Here is a 20034-nt window from a genome sequence, read left to right on the forward strand (position 1 = left end):
AAAGGGGCCATATTAAAAAAGCACCACAAATTCATGGGCCAGACATGGCCTATAGTTTTTTTTTTTAAAATACTATTCTGCTATGACCCAAACTGGCCATTGTTTGATCAAAATATGCCCAAGTATTCCAGAACTCCAACAACAACAAAATATAGGCAGGTTGTACTTGTAATATATAAAAAAAATTATCACAATACATACAAATAATTGTCCAACTTCTTTAAATGTCCCTCGGGAGGTTTGTAGGTCTATTGAATCCACCTATTTGCTTGAGCTAGACACCTGGCATCTTTTCTTTGTTAAGATGCATTTTAACTGAATGCGACGTGAAATTTACAAGCGACGCGAATGCATGAAAAGTCAATGGCAGGAAGCGAAAGGCTGGAGTTAAACGTGGCGAAACTGCGAGCAATGCGGAATGGGCGAAATGAACATTCACAGTGGTTTGCTTGAGTTAAAAAATGTTCAACTCGGGTGAAAATTTCACCTGGCGAAAGCCAATCACCTTCAAGTAGGGCTAGAAGCCATGCCCCCTTTCCAGAAATTTCTTCAGTCATTTGCTATCAGTGTTGGTGTAATCAAAAGGGCCACTCCCCCTTTTCCAAAATTCACTTGTTCATTCTTCAGGCAAGTGATCAAACCCACACGAGGAAGTGAAATTTTGCTTTGCGTTCGGTTAAAACGCATCTTTACAAGTTCATTAATTTTTGGGGTTATGGTCTGAGCTGCCGAAACTCTCAGGATGGAGTGAAGGTGTCTGTCAGTGAGACGTGTCCTGTGAGATGTTTAGTTTATCTCCATTACCGAGAACAACTGCTCACACAGGTACATGCTGCCAAACATGCACAGCGTACAGGCCGCATGTAGGTGGAGGTCTGGCATCGTTTCTGGGATGAAAGGGGGGAACTTGCTGGCCCCAATGAAATCGTACCTGGCTTTCAGTGCTCTGCAACACTGCAGTTGTATTAGCTCCATTTGTATGTTCATTGGTGCACTGTCCACGTCAGCTGACAAACGGATTACTGAAAAGCTCAAAATTGAATTTCTGGGCCTCGAAGTCTGCAAATCATCTTGTAAACTCTGTGCGAAGTGTGCTCAGTTTGTCAGCGAAATGTGCACTTGGGAAAGCAGTGGTAGTGAGCTCGTTTGTGATTGTTTGGCTGGATGGAAAGTGACCCAAGTTATCTTGTTGCATTTGATTCTCCCACGAGCACAGTTTGGTTTGGAAGCCTTTCACAGTCATACAAATCATGGCTACATGATCGCGTCCCTGCAGTTGTAGGTTCAGCGTGTCAAGATGGTCCATTATTTCACATGAAAAAGGCAAGTCACACAGCCACCTTTCATCCCGGAGCTCTGTGATATCTTTCCCCTTGCTCTCCATAAAATGACAGATTTCCTCACGCAACTCAAAAGATCTCTTCATCACTTTGCCCCCGACTTAGCTAACGCACCTCTGTGTAGTAGGGCACATCTTCATATGCAGAACTCACCTCGTCAAGAAATGACTGAAACTGTCAGTGGTTCAAACCCCTCACCCTGATAAAGTTAACTATTTTCGTTATAGTGTTCATTACATGTTCCATTCTCAGTGCTTTACAACAAAGTGCCTCCTGGTGTATAATACAGTGGTAGGCTGTCAGCTCACCAGGGCAGTTCTCCTCCTGCATCTTTTCTCGCATCCTCCTCACCAATCCGCTCGTACCACCGCACATAGCAGGCGCCCCACCTGTCATCAGTCATCAGAGTTTGTCTCAGGGCAACTTCATGTCATTAATGCATCTCTCTACTTCTTGAAAAATGTCCTTTACAGTGGTTGTATCATGCATTGACTTAACACCCAATAGCTCTTCCGTAATGGATAAGTTGGAATCCACCCCATGGATGAAAATTGACAACTGAGCAGTGTTTGTAGCATCAGCGCTCTCATCAACAGCAAGCGAATAAGATAAAAAGTCTTTTCCTTTTTCATTGAGCTGCTTTCGTAGATTGGTGGCTAGCTCATCCACTCGATTGGCCACTGTATTTCTGCTATTTGCAATTCTGACATTTGCAAATGCTTGCCTTTTTTCTGGGCGCACTACGTCGCAAACTTTAAGTATGTGGTGCTTCAGAAAATCACCGTCAGTGAATGGTCAGCCTGATTTAGTTATTTCTTCTGCCACAATGAAACTGGCTTTTAGTGCAGCATCACTCTGTGATTTTGCCTTCGTAAACATAGCCTGCTGTGCTACACGGCCCTTTTTCAGCTCTACCACTTTCTGTAGCCATGCTGTCCATCCAAATCCCCATATTTACCATGGTGTTTTGTCTGGCGCCTAATGTTATATTCTTTCATTACGGCCACATCAGCTCACAAATGAGACCAGACAGGTTTATCCCTATTGTAAGTAAATAGGTACTCAATTTCCCACCTGTCTTGAAAACCCCTGCCTTCACTGTCCACTTTTCTTTTTGCCATTTTTGGCTGGCGGGCTGGCTGGCTGGCTGGCTGGCTGGCTGGCTGGCTGGCTGGCTAGCTAGTTAGCCAGTTATTTTTGATGCGAGATACAACAGTCGTACTGGGCTGCTGCTGAAACTGTTCATGTCTGGTGTGGGATTGTGATATGCAACGACTGTCTCGTGAGTGTGTTTGGTTGTGGGTGGGAGGAGGGGTGGAACGAGGAGGGGTGGCACGCAGGTGTTTAGAGTGCAGCATGTTGCAGTGTATGTTGGAGATTGTAGTGCAGCGTGTTGTGGACGATATGGAACTGGGCCAGAATTAGTAGAAAATTCAAATCATTACACAGGCCAGACAGAATTGTGCAACGGGCCTTGTCTTTGACATATGTGTTCTACAGTATACTAGCTAGAAAAAGCTAGCTATGATGTGAGGTAAGTGTAAACAGCAGAGGATTGGAAGTGTTTTTTATATGTAAAACTGTCTATTTAGCTAACTAGCTAGTTAATTAGTCCATTTAGTTAATGCCCTCCACCTGTGTTAATTAGTCATTGGTCTCACCTGTAATTAGTCATTGATCTTATCTCAGAAATAGTCACATGCAGGGCAATCATTGCACTTAACTGCATTTCATTTTACTAGCTAGCTAAGTATATTAACATTCAATGTAAAATTTAAGCATAATCAGGCTCTTATTAATAACAGAACATTAGAACAGTCCACATCACAACCTATTGCTCACTGGTTTAAGTTGTGAATAATGCAGAATCCTCTCATTTTTATTATAGGTCAGTATAATATATTTGTGCATTGGGAATCAGGCTGTTGTTAGAAATGTGCCACAGACATAACACACCCACATTTGTTTTGTTTTGTTTTGTTTTGTTGATTTGGCACAAGCTGCTGATGTCAATACGCAACTGGAAGCAGCCGTCCCTCCAGGTAAACATAAAAAGGTGCACTTCTGACAGGAAGGGGTGGAAAGGGAAAAATTAGCATAACCTCTGTGACTATGGATTTATGCAGTTTGGGTTCTAGAGAAATTGCCGTTTTTTGAGAGACCGGTAAACAGTGTTTGTTTGGAGCCTACCAAGACTGTAGCGCTAGGTCATTTTCATATGCTGTTTGTTTTCACTGGGACCTGAAAGGCTGCATCTTTTACAAGCTTTGAGCTGGACTGCTGCCCCTGTGCCATTGTTTTCAAGTAAACATAAGTAAACTAAACATCAAATAACCCGCTGCTGAGACTCCGGTGGCTGTGGAGCCCAGAGGACCGAGCTAACCCCAAACGAGATGCCAGGAGTCAGAGAGTTCATCCTACATCAGTTTGTGAGGTCTGCCTTGCAGCACTTTTGGGTTTGTTTGGTTTTTTGTACCCTCACACGACACTCGTTAGAATGTTAGAGTACAGCCATTATAATTTTTTTTGTCAGAGATAAATGTGTCAGATGTAGGTTATAACACTGTTTTAGAAAAGAAAGACAGTTTGATGAACAGTTTTTTTGTCTTTGTAATCCACAACAGCTGTGACCTTTCTCGCCATCTCCTGTGGATGTCACTTCTCATGGTTTCATGGCCTCATAAATGCCAGCACACACAGGATGTTGTCTCCTCCACAGTGGTTCACACTCTACTGCACACATTTCAGTACCACAAACACAAGCACGGAATTGTTTTTTATCCACTATAATATACAATATTCAAAGGTGCTCAAATGGCGCAGTGGGATACATACAGGTCTTTTGGCATGTTCTCAGCTCGGATCACACAGGCGAGACTGAGGTGGTATTATGAAAATGTCTTCCTCCCCACTGAGATGTTCCCTCACTCAGTCTGGCTTACAATGTGGTCTCATAAGTGGATAATGAGGAGAGCCTTCTAATTAATACCGTGATTGCTATTACTGTCGTTCTCCTCTCTGATCCTTCCCACACTACAAGGGGTCCTGAAGGAAGAAAAGATCAAGCCGGCGCCTTCCTCTTCACAAGATTTGGCAGCGGACGACACTGTCAAGAGTCACCTAATTTTCTCCAGCAGGAAGTGGGCATCCTACCCAGCAGGCATGATACCATCTGTAATAAGATGTTATTATTCTGGGCAGGCTGACAGGGATCTAAGAGGTAGATAGATTAACAGGGCCCAATTTACAACTTGAAGAGAAGTTCCAATTAGACAGCTGGTGACTCACCTTAAACTGGTAGGAAAGGAGAGGTTTTCTGTTCTCAAGGTTCATCCATGGGGGATTGAATTGACGAACATCTTATAAAATAGTTTTCCTGGACTTACTTTTATCAGCCCACATCAGAACTTAACTTTCCCAACACCTCAAGTTAATGTGGTCACCAGGGACATTTCGTTATAGCTTGACATTCCTGAATGTACTTTCAAGTTGCCATACTCTTATTTATGCCATACCATACCACCATGCCATACTCTCTTTCATTCATTTTCCAATGCCATCAGCTGTTGTCTCTTGCCGCCATTTTATTGACAGTGTTTCAGCTTTCTTGATTCTGAAAGGAAAAGTTCCGCTGGATAAAATGTGCTATGAGATCAGTCAACAGGGTGTTAACATAAACACCTTATTAGTGTTGTACAGTGCATACACCCCTGGCAGAACTACAGCTGAAACCTGGGGGGAAATACTACTTGCAAGCAGCATCCACCTTTCTTACCATTCTTACCACCTTTCTCCTTTCAAAATTACTTTAAACATCTGCACTAAGTTAAAAATGTACACTCTCTTCTCAAATTCTTCAAAGTCATCCATCTTTTTTCACACAGGATCTGATGTGAATTACAGCTGCTCTCTTAATATGTCAATCAGCCTCACAGATCACAGATGCTGGGATGGGTGAGCTTGTTGAGAACACTCCTGAGCAAATTTACAATGATCCATGAATCCAAAGTTATATATAATAAAAAAATATATAATCGTAAAAGTAACAAGTACTGAATCTCAAGACAGACAGTCTTCATTAATTCTTTATAGAATTAATATAGATTAATAGTGCTATATAAGATGGTCACATGTTATATAGACACAAAGAGGTCGATACAGATTTGACATACGTGCATAAACCCCACTTACATGCTTCCGTGGAGAGCTGTGTGCCTCTGTTACTATTCAGCACATTCAGGCCACTTTAGCTCCTATCTGGGAGGTGCATGTTTGCAGGAATTTGCCCAAAATGAGGTTGAGTTGCTTGCAATGAGGAGGTTTTTCATTATTTCCCAAGATATGTATATTTTGACTCTCTCTTTTCTCTCAATAACCATTCTGTGCAAGAAAGGGTTAAATACAGTGAAATATTCACCTTGTCATCTAAAACAGGGAAGCACAGACTATGATACACATTCATTAATCAACGTTCTACTCAACGAGTGTGATAAATTACCACCCTATCCTGCTAGTTGGTCATATGTTTACACATGGTCAAGCATACATGCTACTAATGTCCCCTATCATATGGTATTCTATGGAAGTCATTGCCATATGCCCTATAGGTACTATGTGTTGCTGAGGTTAGTGAATCTGTGTCAAAATCTCACGTGTTCTCTGAAAACAAAAATTAGCTAGCTAGTGACCACAAAAGGAAATCATTTTATTACAACACATTGCACCATAGCACTGTCGATTTCTGCTTGACAATGACATTCCCTATGTTTTAAACAGTAGCCAGTTCCAGACGGTGCACAGTACTGTGAAGGAGCTGACACAGAACAGTAAAACACTGTCTCTGACAGCTTTACCTGCATAACTAGCTAGAATACCAGAGAGCAATAATACAACCTCCTGTCTCTGGCAATGGCAAAGGCAGTGGAAATAATTGAGACGCAGGTCACAGCATGAGATTGAGATGGCAGGGTGTTGAGAGTGTTTCCAATGCTTTCAGGTGGATAAATTTGATTTGTGATTTATGACGGATCTTCTGTGAAGACCTGGTATCCACACTGCAGTCTCAGTTATGCTGAAAATACAGTGCTCTTGGTCATGCCCAAGTAGTTCCAGCTAGTGGTGGTAACATTCATTATAATAGGTAGCTAGTTAGCAGTTTTTTGTCCTGTCCTACCAAGGATACATTGAATATAAGTCAACTCATACCAACAATCATAACAGGATGATTGTATAAATACAGTAAACAGCATACAGTGCCATGAGAGAGCTGGCACAACTGTCCTAGAAAGCGAGTGGTCATTCAGATCACAGTCTACTTCCTATCCATCCGTGTTTCTGCCAGTTCCCATTCAGGATTCTAAAGCACACAGATAATTTTATAAAAATCTCCACACTTATTTTTAATTCAGCCATAACATATAAAGAATTCAACAATATTTTCAAGCATTGTAACCCTTATGGCCGGTTTGATTTTGCTGTATTATTGATCTAATATTACCCAAAGAATAATGTGAGACAAAACAACTTTGAACTAAGCACTCTGTGGTATTTTTTTTTTTATCCCTGACATTTTTAACTTGTAGCATTTTATTCTGAAATATTGAAAAGTCTCATCTCGTTTCCAGAGCCGCTTTGTGCCTCGGAAGTTATCTGCTCAGCTTTCATGCTTAAAGTGAGTGCCTTGCAACTGCATTCTGCAATGAGACCTAGTTATTAGTCCTCATTGCAGAATAAGGCCACCAGAACCAAAGCCTGGTGGCCAACAGATTTTCTATCAGCCATCAGCCTGTGAGGAAGAAAGGAGTGGTCTTCCCAGGAAATTTATATTTATTCACAGCGGGCAACTTTATACCACCTATTTTAAGAGATATGCAAGTGAAGTCTGAATTTGAAAAAATGAAAAACACGTAAGCAAGGTGTGCAACAGAAATGCTCAAATGCTCAATTTGCCCCATAGTGAATAAGTGGTGATTGCAAATATTTTACTTCAAAAAGAAACAGTTTTTTGTACTAGAACTCAATGACATTGAAACAAAAGTAGAATGTTTTTAAAGTTGAAATTCACCTGAGGTGAGGAACAAGCCTTGAGCGGGGTTTAAACTGCCCTCTAACTTTGGCAGTGTTAATACATTTCACTCTTCGCCTTGAGGTCAGGACACAATTATGTGAGAGTACCTATTATGAAATCTGCCAAATATCATCATATTGGGCTCTCAACAACTTACACTAATGAGCTACATGACAGTCTGTTGTTATTTTCCGCCCACACTGACCCTATTAATTCAAAGCTCCGCTCTCAATGCGTGCAGCACCATGCAATCTGACAGCTCTTTCAAAGAAGCTATTGAAACAAGTCAATATTTCAAGGGCTTTTTATTAGCTTCCCCTCCCAAAATAAAACACTGTGACAAAGGAAAGCAATTAACAAGACTCCAAAGTGTCAGCAGCAACGCTGACAAATTCTAACTTTGCTCAAGCTAATGGCCACCCAATAATAATAGTGTAGCATCCAAACTTGCATTTGTACTCTCCTCAGGGTGATACGATTGGCACACTTCTTGACATGCGTATTTCGAAAATAAATGGCCACATTTCATAACAACACATCAGGGCTCAGCTGAAACAACCTGTCCTCCGTCACCTTGCTCATCTCTTTTCACAGAAGGTTAACTCCTGGTGTTGCAGCAGGTAGTGACGGTCACATGGACAGATGGCCTATGACCTATCATGCACCACAAATCTGTAGATCTCTTTTGTAAGTGGCTCTGGAAAAGAGCCTAACTGACTAAATGTAAATGTAAGTGAGTCAGGAGCAATCCTTGTAAGCCTACAGAATCCCCCTGGAAATGTTGGTGAGAAAATATTCACTTTGCCACACTGCAGTGAGCACTGATGGATGCAGAGGTTGTTACCAGAAAGAAGCGAGGAAAAAGGCTGCAGGCTGTCATTCTGTCACTGCGTAACAGCAGTATGTGGGAGACAATACAGACCAGAGTCAAAGCCAGACAACACAAAGGACAAGGACATCCCTTTAAAGAAAGAGAGATCAGAGGACAAGAGTGTTTGGCTGATTTCAGTGCTGACATAGGTCCATAGTAATATACCCGTGTCTAACAAGTTATTTTCCCCACAAAACAGCAACCTGCAAAACAAGCAGATATACAGCTGATATTAGCTGAAGATACCATCTCCAATTTACTTTTTTTTTTTTGGATGGATGGCAATTCTTCCTTTGAAAATAGTGTCTTTCATTGTTCTTCTCTCTCAGTTCCCTGTATTGCACAGAAATATCTCACAAAAAAGCTTGCGGTTTCCAGCCTCCGGTCTCCTGAGTGCATTTTTCAGGACAAAGAGGGTGTGGAAAAATGAGCACAGACTGTCCGCTCATACATCGGATCACAGCGCGTTTTTTAGACAGGGGAGAAACCAACACACAAGCATAGCTGGGAAGAGAAAAAGACAGTACACTGACAATTCCATACTATTACGTTGTTCTGAAACCATCACTAAGGATGGCATGAGATGTAACGCCATCTTAAACAGGCTAAACTGGCTTCATCATGTGAGCCCATTTGTGATACAAAGAGATGATAAAGACAGCATGGTGTGTTTGCTGCTTTTATAATCTTCCTTGTTCAGTGTATTCACATTATGTACTTTACTGTATTTATCCAATGACCATTTTTGTTTTTTTTGGAACGAAACTTACATAGGCCCTTGTACTCGTAGGCCCTTACCACATAATTGGCTGTGGAAATGTGGAGCATAGATACAGCCCGCCTACACCCCCTGTCCCCTGCGTATTCCCTGGGGGCCGCAGGCTGCTGGCTGGTGCGAGGGAGCATGGCATGTTTGCGCGGGAGATTGATGATTTCTGCACCCCCAGGCCCTGCTGCCGGCCGGACGGTCCCTCTGCTGACTCAAGTGCAGGACGCTGCCGTTTCCAGCAGGCAGATAAATGGCTCCTATGTGCTCGTGGAGGCGTGGAGGCATGGAGGCCCCGGGGGGGGGGGGGGGGGGGGGGCGTATAACCACCTGCCGTTCCGCTTCGAGGAGGAGGGGTCGTGTCTCTGACACCTCTCAACGAGGCACAGCCCCCCCAGCTTTATGTTCTCACCTCAGGTTTTCGTCTCCCTCTTTCTTCTGCTCTGAGCGGCCCAATTATTCATCCGAACGGTTCCTCCGAGGACAAGAGCCGTTCTTGGGCTCGTCACGAATCCTGTTTGTTACTGTTCATTGAGGCTGCCAAGGTATTGCGGTTTACAACATCACTGACAGCTCAATCTGTGTCTGCCTGCATCTGTCTATGATGGGTTAATGTTCCTGCATCAAAGAAAGTCACACAGTTCTTGGCTGCACAGAAAGGAGAGACGTATATAGGCTGATATTGTATTCTGCAGCCTCCTCTCTGGGCTTGTTACAGTTGGCTCTGTAATGAAGTTGAATGGGATGGCATTTCTCTATTTAATCAGGCCTGGAGTGATAAGTCAATTTGGTGCCTGACAGTTTCTGAGATTCTCTTTCACAGTTACTTGGCTGTAAAGTTAGCAAGGCCACTGACAGAACAGAGGAGAGGGGCATCTTTTATGACCGAAGATAAGTGTCGCTACAGTTGTTTTTATGACCTTTCATATAAACTGTCTGGGACATGACGTGATTTGCTGTGACACGCACAGCTCTGTCCTACTCTGCAGAATGGTCTCAAAGACATGAGGTGCATACAGTAGCCCAGCCCTTTTGTAGGCTTGCGTGAAGTCTCTGATCCTCTGTCCACACTGTGGGAGTCATGCTCCCATAGGATCACTAGCCTGCAGACACAATCTCACCCCTTTCCAAACACAGTACTTTTGCACTCCCCTGTTCCTACTCCTTTAGCCCTGATACTTGAATAAGCCATATCAAGTTCAAAAATGTGCACAGAGTTATTAAAAAATCATGTACTTTGCAATTGGCACCATGACATAAATGAAGCAATAAAGATATGTACACCTGGGGTCTAATTCAAATAATGTCTTTGATACTCTGCCCACGCTCCAGCGCACACAAATTACAGCACTCGAGCTGGCTTTAAAGTGCAGCAACAATTTTTCAGACCGTTTCTTCCATTCCATTCGATTTTTTTTATTACCTTGACAGTGCTTACTCATTTTTTTCTTGTAGTACACCTTTAAAGCAAACCACATCCCGTGCCTCTCAGCTTCTTTCATTTAATTGCGAGTCAGCTGAATAACTGGGATGTTGCAGCTGAAAAAAGAGGATATGCTAGTAATTAGGTGAATAACTGAGACTAAAGCAAGTAATGACTGCCCAGACCTCCAACACAGTGCCTGAGTATATACTGCAGGCTGATGTAACCTCCTCATAACAATCCACAGTGGAATTCAAGTCTTTGTTTTTTTTTCTCAGATAGGAAATTCATAGAATGTGAGTCAATTTACCATACATGAACATAATCTGCTTCCCCTGTTTCCATACTGTCCAGAATACACACTAAATGAGGTGTTATCATTGCATTACAAGTAATAAGTCTATTGTGTTTGAAAACTGTTGTAAATGCGGATATTTTCATTTGAGTTGGCATGAAAAACTTAAACCATGGAGAGCTAAGCCTTTTGGTATTTGATTCGGGGAGATTTGTTGAATAACAAAAGGATGAATGACAATTTATGGGAACTCTAACCCGACATAAAATTCACAATGGTATTGATGAAACTGTCCTCACATATCACACAGGAAACAAGAGACATGATATCTGTCAATGCTGGCATGCAGAGAAAATGAACTGCATCAGCTTTGTAACGTAAGGATGTATGCAAGTGCCACTGATTTCATTTTCTATACAATGTTATGAGTTTGATGGTCATTGAAATGAACAAAAGTGTTCTGTAAGAATGAAAAAAACATAATGCCTGATTAAATTCATTATTCAAAGGTAAGGAAAAACTGCTTAAGGTTAGGCTTTATCTGGGCCTGTGAGTAAGACAACATTGCAGTCCTCCTTACAGATTTTCCATTAATAAAACATTTTCTGTGTTTGAGGAAAGTAATAATTAAATATTTCCTCATGAAAAGAAAGTTTCTGTGGTAAACTTTTGCTAATATAGTCAGTACAGAGGAAAGCAAAGTCAATTAAGGGTGATTAACGGTGAATAAATGTTATAAAGGTTTAACTGTTAGGACTTCATCTAGCTTTCTTGTCATCATTTATGATTTTCCCTCTTTAATACAATTTTCCCTAGCACTGTTTTTGGGATCCAGCACATTCTCTGTGAGGTTCTGCTTCACAGAGCATATAATAGATGGAGCTGCCGTGTATTGATTGGTTCAGATCAGTGCGTCACTGATTGTATGTGACAGCTTCACCTATTAATTGGTTCATGAAGCCTCACTGAACCATTACTACTATACAGAATAACTTCTAATTGTTTCTAATAGAGAAACTGGAAACACAGTTCCCTTTCTTACAGTGATTCCATTTCAAATTAAATTGATTTCATGACAGTGGCTGCATTTTAAACAGCTGCATTATAATTAAAAAAAGGAATGTCAGTTATATTCTACTGAATCTTCCCATTATGCTTTTATGATTGTATTTGCAAGTCTTCTAAATATACTGAAAAGTATCTGGGGATACTTTCATGACCATGTTGTGTACAATACATAAAAAATTGAGGAAAAAAACTATTCAGTGCTACCATCTAACTTGAGTGGGTCTTATGGAAAATTCCAGCCTTCCATGCTTTGACTAGTAGCTGTTGACCACATCATCCCAATTTTTCCGGCAGATTCAAACCTACTTTCTGCAGCCTGTTCCAAAGAGAAAAGAGCAGTGGCTGCATAACAGCAAGCAGTGTATAGACAGAGGTATTACGAGAAGTCCCTCTTCATAGCAGGATGTAGTGCAATATGTAAAGCTTGCATCTCAGCCATTAGGAGACAAAGGCACATCTTGTATTGCAACAGCTAATTTTACATCCACTCTGGGGACCCAGAGACAGAGAAAACTTCCGAAATGGTGCATGTATCATATTTCCATATCATCTGCAATATAATATAAGTCATTTTGACAAGCCTTTTTTAAACATATAATAAATTACAGCATCGCTGTCTCCCAGTCCTTGCCAAAGAGCAGGCTTTTGGCAAGCTGTTCTGTTAAAGCTGCCACAAATTTGACACATGTTCAGACTTTCACATACAGTATGTCTGCATAAGCAGATACGTTTGCACAGGCAAATAGGTTTTCAAGCAAACAGCCATGGTAACATTACAGTAAACAAATGTGCCAAACCTGTGACCATCAGGTTTATCACAAGAATACTTGTGATAAACAGTTGTGGTAATTGAGAGGAAAGTTATGACTTTTACCATTACATACTATGTGCTGTGGTACAGTATGTTTTAAAGGACACAGTAAGGACCCCCTCAGTAACATACATCCAAAAGGCATCATCTTTTGCAGCACAGTGTCCTCAACATTACAGCAGGGTAGTAGCATCCCATTTAGTCCAGAGTCCCAGAGCTCAGACTGCTTCCTTGTGGCCATCAGAATTCGTAAGGGTTGTCAAGATGTGCCTCCCCATACAATCCATCAAAGAGAACTCTGGGACCTGTGACCGCTGAGTGACTCACCCCTGGATTCAGTTAACATAGATTTTCAACTCTAACTTACAATGATATATTAGGCTGTTTTCACACTTGGTCTGTTTTGCTGGTCTGAACTCGAGTGCGATTATTCCTCCCTCCCCCTGCCCCCGCTGGTCTCCTTTCACATTACATTTTTTGGTTAATCAGAGCATCTGCATGAAAAAAGAAGCACTAGGGTGGAATTTTGCGATGAACTGTTTAGTTTGCCACAAATCAGTGGCAGATTTACAAAAGGTCTGTGACATACAGTTGTTTTACTAAGGGAAACCCATTAGGAGACAATCATTTGACTGGCATATTTTCAGAAACAAAGAGACAAAACAAAGACTAAGGATGAGAAGTGAAATGGAGGAAGAGAAGAATCTCACTGAAAAAAGCACTTGTCTGGTCTGGGAAGATTAGTGCCTTTATTTGTCTACGACACAAGCTGGGTATTTGCCAAAGTCTGTACCACTCTACAGTGATTGGTCTGCACTGAGTAAGGCAAGGATTTAGTGGTCCACAGAGCACAGCAAACACAGTTATCCATTCACTCATGCACTGGGTCACTCTAGCGATGAGCAGAGTCATATTCATGTTCATAATTTAGACTTTTGACAGTAATAGTTCAACATTATTTATGCTGTCTAGTGCTCATGAAGCACAGAATAAAAGTATTCTCTGCTAAGATGAAATATATAGATTTTTTAGTTTCAGATACTTGCTAATTAACATACCCAGAATGTCACCTTCACCTTCTGCTCTTTAGAATATAAGTCACTATGCACCTCACATCAGTTAGTTATCCGCTAGTGGAGGCTGAGAAATATTAATAAGCCATTTGGAATAACAATGGAAATGCTACTCTGAACTACCGACCAATCCTTTCATGGCAGTCCCTCCAGGACAGCAGCCATTTAACGATAAAACAAATTGATTTATTTATTCAACCATTTAGAGAAAAAACAATGATTTTCTCAATGAATTCTCTTTTTGCTGGTAAAATATCTGCGAATTGATGTGAATGGGGCTCAGATTCAGTTTATCTACAATGCACTTAACATCAAGCAAGTTCTATTGAATGAAGTAAATGTTACTGAATGAAATGTTAACTCATTACTTAAACATACATTGAGATTAGACAGAATCTGGCCCTGGTGCATACCATGGGTAGGAGTGCCGCAACATCCATTTCCTCACACAGAAAAGTGGTGAATGACAATACAGCATTAACTGTCCTGACAAGTCATCTTTCTGAAGATAATAATAAAATATAGCGATTTTTTACTGTTTTGCTTTTCAGCACAGGTGAGAATTGAGGTGGTATGTGAGAATGACGTATTGGTATGACAAGGCAGAGCGATCCCCTGCACAGGTAAGGCTGTGATCCACCTGCCTCAATGCACCTCAAGGTGAGGCGGCCTGCAGGACACCTCCAGCCTTAAAGTGCAGAGCCAGGTACAGCCTATCCCTCAGTCAGCTACTCCCAGTCTTTAAGCACAGAGCCAGGTACAGCCTGTATCTAAGTCAGCTGTTCCTTGCTGCTTTCCCACTGATCTGCCTCAGCTGCCAGGGGAGTATGCAATACCATGCAAAGCCAGAGGCTGACACTATGTTGGCCAGCCCTAGATGGAATAGCAGGTTTGCCCAAAGCCCAGACAAGTTAAGGGAATGTGTGTACATTTACCACCCATTAAACACCATAAACAACACATGTAATCAGCATCATATCCTGTAAGCTTCTGTGGTCTCTCCAGAGCAGGAGTGACCAAGGACAAGCACCAGGATGTCTTCTTCCATGATCCACTGATGAGAAAATGCACAAGCCTGGTGAACCATCCTGCTCATTTATTCACACACAGGTGCAGTAGAGGTGGGTATGGGCAGCAACACTATCAGAAAAGTTTAGCACTAAAGGTCAGCAGCACTTGGGTAAGACTCCATATAAAATGATAATAATGATGATGATGATGATGATGATGATGATAATTGTTATTACAGAAAGGTAAACAGACAGCCTTGGCATATGAGTGTAAGCCAGACTCATGGCTCACAGGGAGACCCACTGCTTCTATGAAGTGTTGCTTACGTAAAGCCCTGGAAAGCCAGTATGTGCTCCAGGCACTGCTGACCCTCTTTGCCACTACAGAATAATTAAGATGGCTTTCAGAGTAATCCACCCAAGCTTTACAAATGTAGCTACCCCAAATAAACATATTATTTGCAGTCACAGTCAAATCCAATTAACACTCGGAGCGGGAATGCCTCACAGTTACTTTATTTATAGCTTTTTTACAAGAAAATGGATGTTCTTATCCATTAGAAGCTGTTCCACACAAAATCTGACGTGTTATTTAATGTTCAGTGGCCAAAAGCTGTCAGTTCATGCAAAGTAACCCCTTTTGTAAGAAGCACGCCTCACTGGAAAAGGCTTAAAATTTTAATAAAAAAATGACAAGAGGGAAAAAGTGTAAGTACATCTTTTAATGCAGAATTTGGAGTGAGAAGCACTTTCAGAATTCCCTCGGTAGACAAGCGTTAAGTGTAGGATTACACCGTTGAGCTACAGACTGTCAAAATAAATAACATTTTATTCATCCAAAGCACCGTGTACAGGTACCAGGAACCAACATTCTGTGTTCTTTTTTCCTGTTACTAAGCAAATAAGCAGAAGCAAAAACCTCCATCCTAATGTGTCTACATGTTTGTGACAAACAGAGTGAGAGAAATGATTTATGATGGCGACTCCAGTTTTGTTTCTACAGCTGAGGTTCAGGCTTTCTGTGCCTTGCTGTATCAGTAACTTATTCAGCATCTTTGCAATGACTGGTCACGTGTGGTGTTGTGTTCCTCTACATATCACAAGTCCCCACAGCATCAAGATCAAATTGACATGGGAAGAATTTCATTTCATTTCTGTATTTTATTGCCTCCTCTCTAAAAAAAAATCTCACCCCGGAACATGACAATACGCCATCCTGCAGTCCACGGCTGAACTGGTTATATTCTAGCTGTGGCCTACATTTTCGATCCCTGCAGGCAAGACTACATTCGGTGCCAGGAATCCATGCCCCACTGCACAAGTGTTAAATCTGAATGTCGTGCTCTGAATCAGATGTAGGGTGGGAGAATGATTTACTAGCATGAGAGTATTAGAGTAAAGCATTGATGGACAACTCAGGACATGCCATCTCACCACACCTCAGTCCTGCGTTAAAGACATGCTACAGCACCAGCTGCCAAAGTCGGTTGGAAATGGACAAAATTGGTCAAGGAGTAAATAAAAAAGCCATTGTGAGGCCTCTTGTGTGGTTCAGACAGTAAAAGCACTTTCAGGCTGAGCCCTGTGGCCTGGGTTCATTCCTAGCTGTGTCTTCAGCTGACGATGACTGGGAGTCCACAGTGGTAGAACAAACTGGCTTTATTCCACTGGGGATATGGGGATATGTAGTTCTGCCAAAGGTCTGTCTGTCATGTTGCTCATTAGTGACCCTTGCTGGTCAGTCTGGGAGCCTCAGTCTGCCTGTATACAGCTGCACTCAAACTGTCCTCCTCCAATTCATGTCTGTGCCAGCTTGTCATGTGGACTGCGGTGTGTAAAGAAGTGGTTTGCCCAGTATTGCATGTTTTAGATGAGAGTATGTGTTTGTCCGTGCCCTCCTAGGTTATCAAGTAGGGGGCTTAAGGTGCTGGGCAGCCTTACGACACAACTGAGTGTTCCAAATTTGGAAGAAATAGGGAAAAAAACATTTAGCATTCTAAATAAAGATAAAAAAATTACATAATCTACAAATGAGATCTCTCAAATCTCAGACTTTAGGTCTACTTAGTCCACTTAGTTTTTTTTTCTTGATGTCATAGGATGAGTTTATTTGGCAATAGAAATAAAGACTCAAAATGTATGTCAAAAACCTTGCGGTGGAAAATACACTGGCATGCTGTAGAAAATACACAAGCATTCACTCTAGTGTTGGTCTTTCTATAATCAGAAAGTAGAAAGGTTCTGTAAATGTCCTTCAAAGACCCTAGACTTGCCTGTTCTTATTCCTCTGTATTGATCAACTCTTGATTTAGTTCGTGTTTTTTCACTGTTAGGAAAGTACAAAAATAAAATGCTTTGGATGGATGATAGGTTAGAACAGAAACAGTAATGTAAAAAATGTAAGTATTGTATCAGTGTGCCAAGTATGTGCATTAAATGTTTTTGGATATGACTACCTGTCTGATTACAAGTATTAGTTGAGTATAGATACGGGTCATGTTGTCAATTCACTGAAAAAATTGTATATTACAGAAAATTTGCCAGTTAGCTCCTATACTGTCTTATTCTGTGGTCTACACTTCTTGTATGTTTGTAATTTATTGAACTTCATCACAATATGATTTATAGGTGATCATATTTTACTGCATCTGATGTGTCTATGAACACTTTTAAGTAGTCAGTTCTTATTATAACATCTCAATATTTCAATTTTATTAATCTCTGGTAATTCGTCCAAGGACAAAACCATATAACACGCACTTCCCATATATCTGGAACCAATGTTCCCTCTGCACACTCTAGTACATGTTAGAATGACATCACATCTTACCTCAATCACCAAAACATCTTCAAAGGCCCTAATAGACTAATTCAAGACAACAGCCTCCTTTCATCTAAGCTACCATGAGATGGGGATGTTATCAGTGAAACAAGAAAACTCCCCTTTTCCTTTAATTTGCAGCAGAGAAAGTGGTCTGGGTAATTTGCATGTTCCCTTGGACACATAAAAAAGTCCTTTCCTACACAACTCCGGTGGTGGAGCCTTCCCAAAAAATGATATCTACCACCATACATATAAGGGAAATTTCTGGTCTACGAGTGTGCTTAATTAAGTAACTGAGGTCAGTGGATAACTCTTGACTCATGAATATGACATGGGCATATACTGAAATGGGCATTGATACCTCACATATTCCTACAGACCATTTTGAAAAAAATGTTAGCATAACAGGTACCAGCTTGTCTTAACTACACATCTACCAAACCACTCCAAAAGTAAAAACCTGCCAATCTGCTGTCAAACAACCCGATCCAGTGCTGTTCTCTTAAATCCCCCACCATTAACATTCATAAAATCAGCAGGGGCACATTATGCATGAAGCACATGTACCCGCACAGATCTCCAGCAACTGCTATGTCTAATAATCCTGATTGATGGTGCATGGACTCATCAGCTAGTGCCTTCTGAAACAGTACCGGGCCGATACACCTCTGCATTATTTATGACTCAGGAACCTATAAGCTTAGCACATGACCCAAAATCATAATTACAAGCCAAGGATAGAACTGTGAGCAGAAATCTGATCAGGGTGCTTATGCAATGCAGGGCAGTTAAAGAGAGGAGAACATCAACCTACCTCAAACAGGGTCCCCTGATAAAGACACGCTCCTGTAATGGTGAGGAGAAAAAAAACATTAATAGGTGATGGTAAGAAGTTCATATGTTCATGTAAAATATGAAGTCATGGTGGCAAGATACAGGATTGTGGCTGACTCATAGCGGGTTTAGAATAAACAACACTAAATCACAGAAACTAGAGGCTTCAAGGGAACTGTTTTGAAAATGGCTCTATAACAGCAAACTGAAAAATAGCTGGTTGTCTTATAATGTTTAAGCGATATATATATAGCTTGTCTTTAATGTATGAAACCAAGGCATCTTTCTCCTGTATATTTGGAGAGATGAGGACTTGGAGATAAGATGCGCAATCAGGAAACCTGTTGCTTGCGAATCTGTCCAGACATGCTACTGTTCTCAGGACATGATCTGGTATGAGGTTGGCCAAGGTGCTGGATGATACCAAATATGTAGGCAAAGATAGACAAAGTTATCAAAAAGGCAGAGTTGTCTGGATTTTAATAAAAAATTCACATGTGTCCCATTCAGATTACTTAACTGAACAATCTGGTCCTGCAGCAGAACAAAAACAAGGGGTGGAATAGTTTATCCCTGGTTTGAGACTTGATAAATCTATGATTGCTGTCTCTCTGTTCTAAGGAATGGCTGCCATCCCACAACCTAGTGATCTACCACGCTGTTAAAAGCCCTCTCTGCTTCTCAGCTTTACTCTGAGGCAAGATACACCTGTGTGTCTGAGGTACTGGGATTGTAAAACAAAATGTAGTAGACTGTATTCCCAGGTGAGGCAAAGATTTTATCTCCAGGGGAGGCATCACCACAGTACTCCTGGTCAAGGTACTTAACCTGAATCACTTTTGTGAACACCCTTAGCTACATAAAGATAATGCTGTACATAAACGTATGTGAACTGTACAAGTAACCCTGGAGAAGGGCGTCTGATGAATGACGTAATACAAAATACCGTGAGCTATATTTTTCACTTAATCTTGAGCGTACATCGACCGACGTCTATGACAAGTTAGTGGCTTTGGGCTGCGTTGGGTTAGCCTACAAATACATGGTACAAGATAGTAGCTACGTGAACATTTACTAATTTTGTAGGACGTTCTGAACAATTTAACCAAAGAAACCCTTTTCAGATAATACTTCTTTGAGCACGTGCGGTGTGTGGTGTTATCATTGCATGATCTACCTTATGCAGAGTACAGTTGCATCTGCTGAAAATCAGTAAAATACTGCGCATTAAGAAAATATAGGCTTGAAATGCAAAATTCAACTTCCTAAATCCTCAGACGAGATCTCACGGAGATACAATAGAGATATTTCTTTCCAATTAATCGCGAAAGAAGCCAACAACCATAGTGAATGGAGACTCGATCTCACTTTTCATCTAGTCTTTTCGGTTACATTCTGAGAATGAGATCGCTTTGTCACAACCAGATTGCTTCACAGAAAGGACGATAATCCCATTGTGCAATTAAATTTTAACCTGTAACAGATGTTATTGGAAAATACTGAAGTCCAAATCAAACGCACACAGTGATTTGATTGATGGTATTTCGTATACGTATTTTATTCGCCTACGTATTTCTTAAGAAGGAGTTGCCCAGTCTAATTTGAGAGCTGTGCGACCGATGCAGCGAAGATTCATCAAAAATAGTAAGTCG

General features: G+C 41.2%; 1 protein-coding gene across 1 annotated transcript in view; it reads right to left on the minus strand.

Moving 5' to 3' along the window:
- LOC118777602 (extracellular matrix protein FRAS1-like) overlaps positions 1 to 20034 on the minus strand; it is a 38263-nt gene that overhangs the window by 17629 nt on the left and 600 nt on the right. Inside the window, exon 2 of the mRNA XM_036528698.1 lies at positions 18363 to 18394. Coding sequence (XP_036384591.1) covers positions 18363 to 18394 — 32 coding nt within the window. The remainder of the gene's footprint in view (positions 1 to 18362; positions 18395 to 20034) is intronic.

Source organism: Megalops cyprinoides, chromosome 5, assembly GCF_013368585.1.
Source record: "Megalops cyprinoides isolate fMegCyp1 chromosome 5, fMegCyp1.pri, whole genome shotgun sequence".
Taxonomy (NCBI): domain Eukaryota; kingdom Metazoa; phylum Chordata; class Actinopteri; order Elopiformes; family Megalopidae; genus Megalops; species Megalops cyprinoides.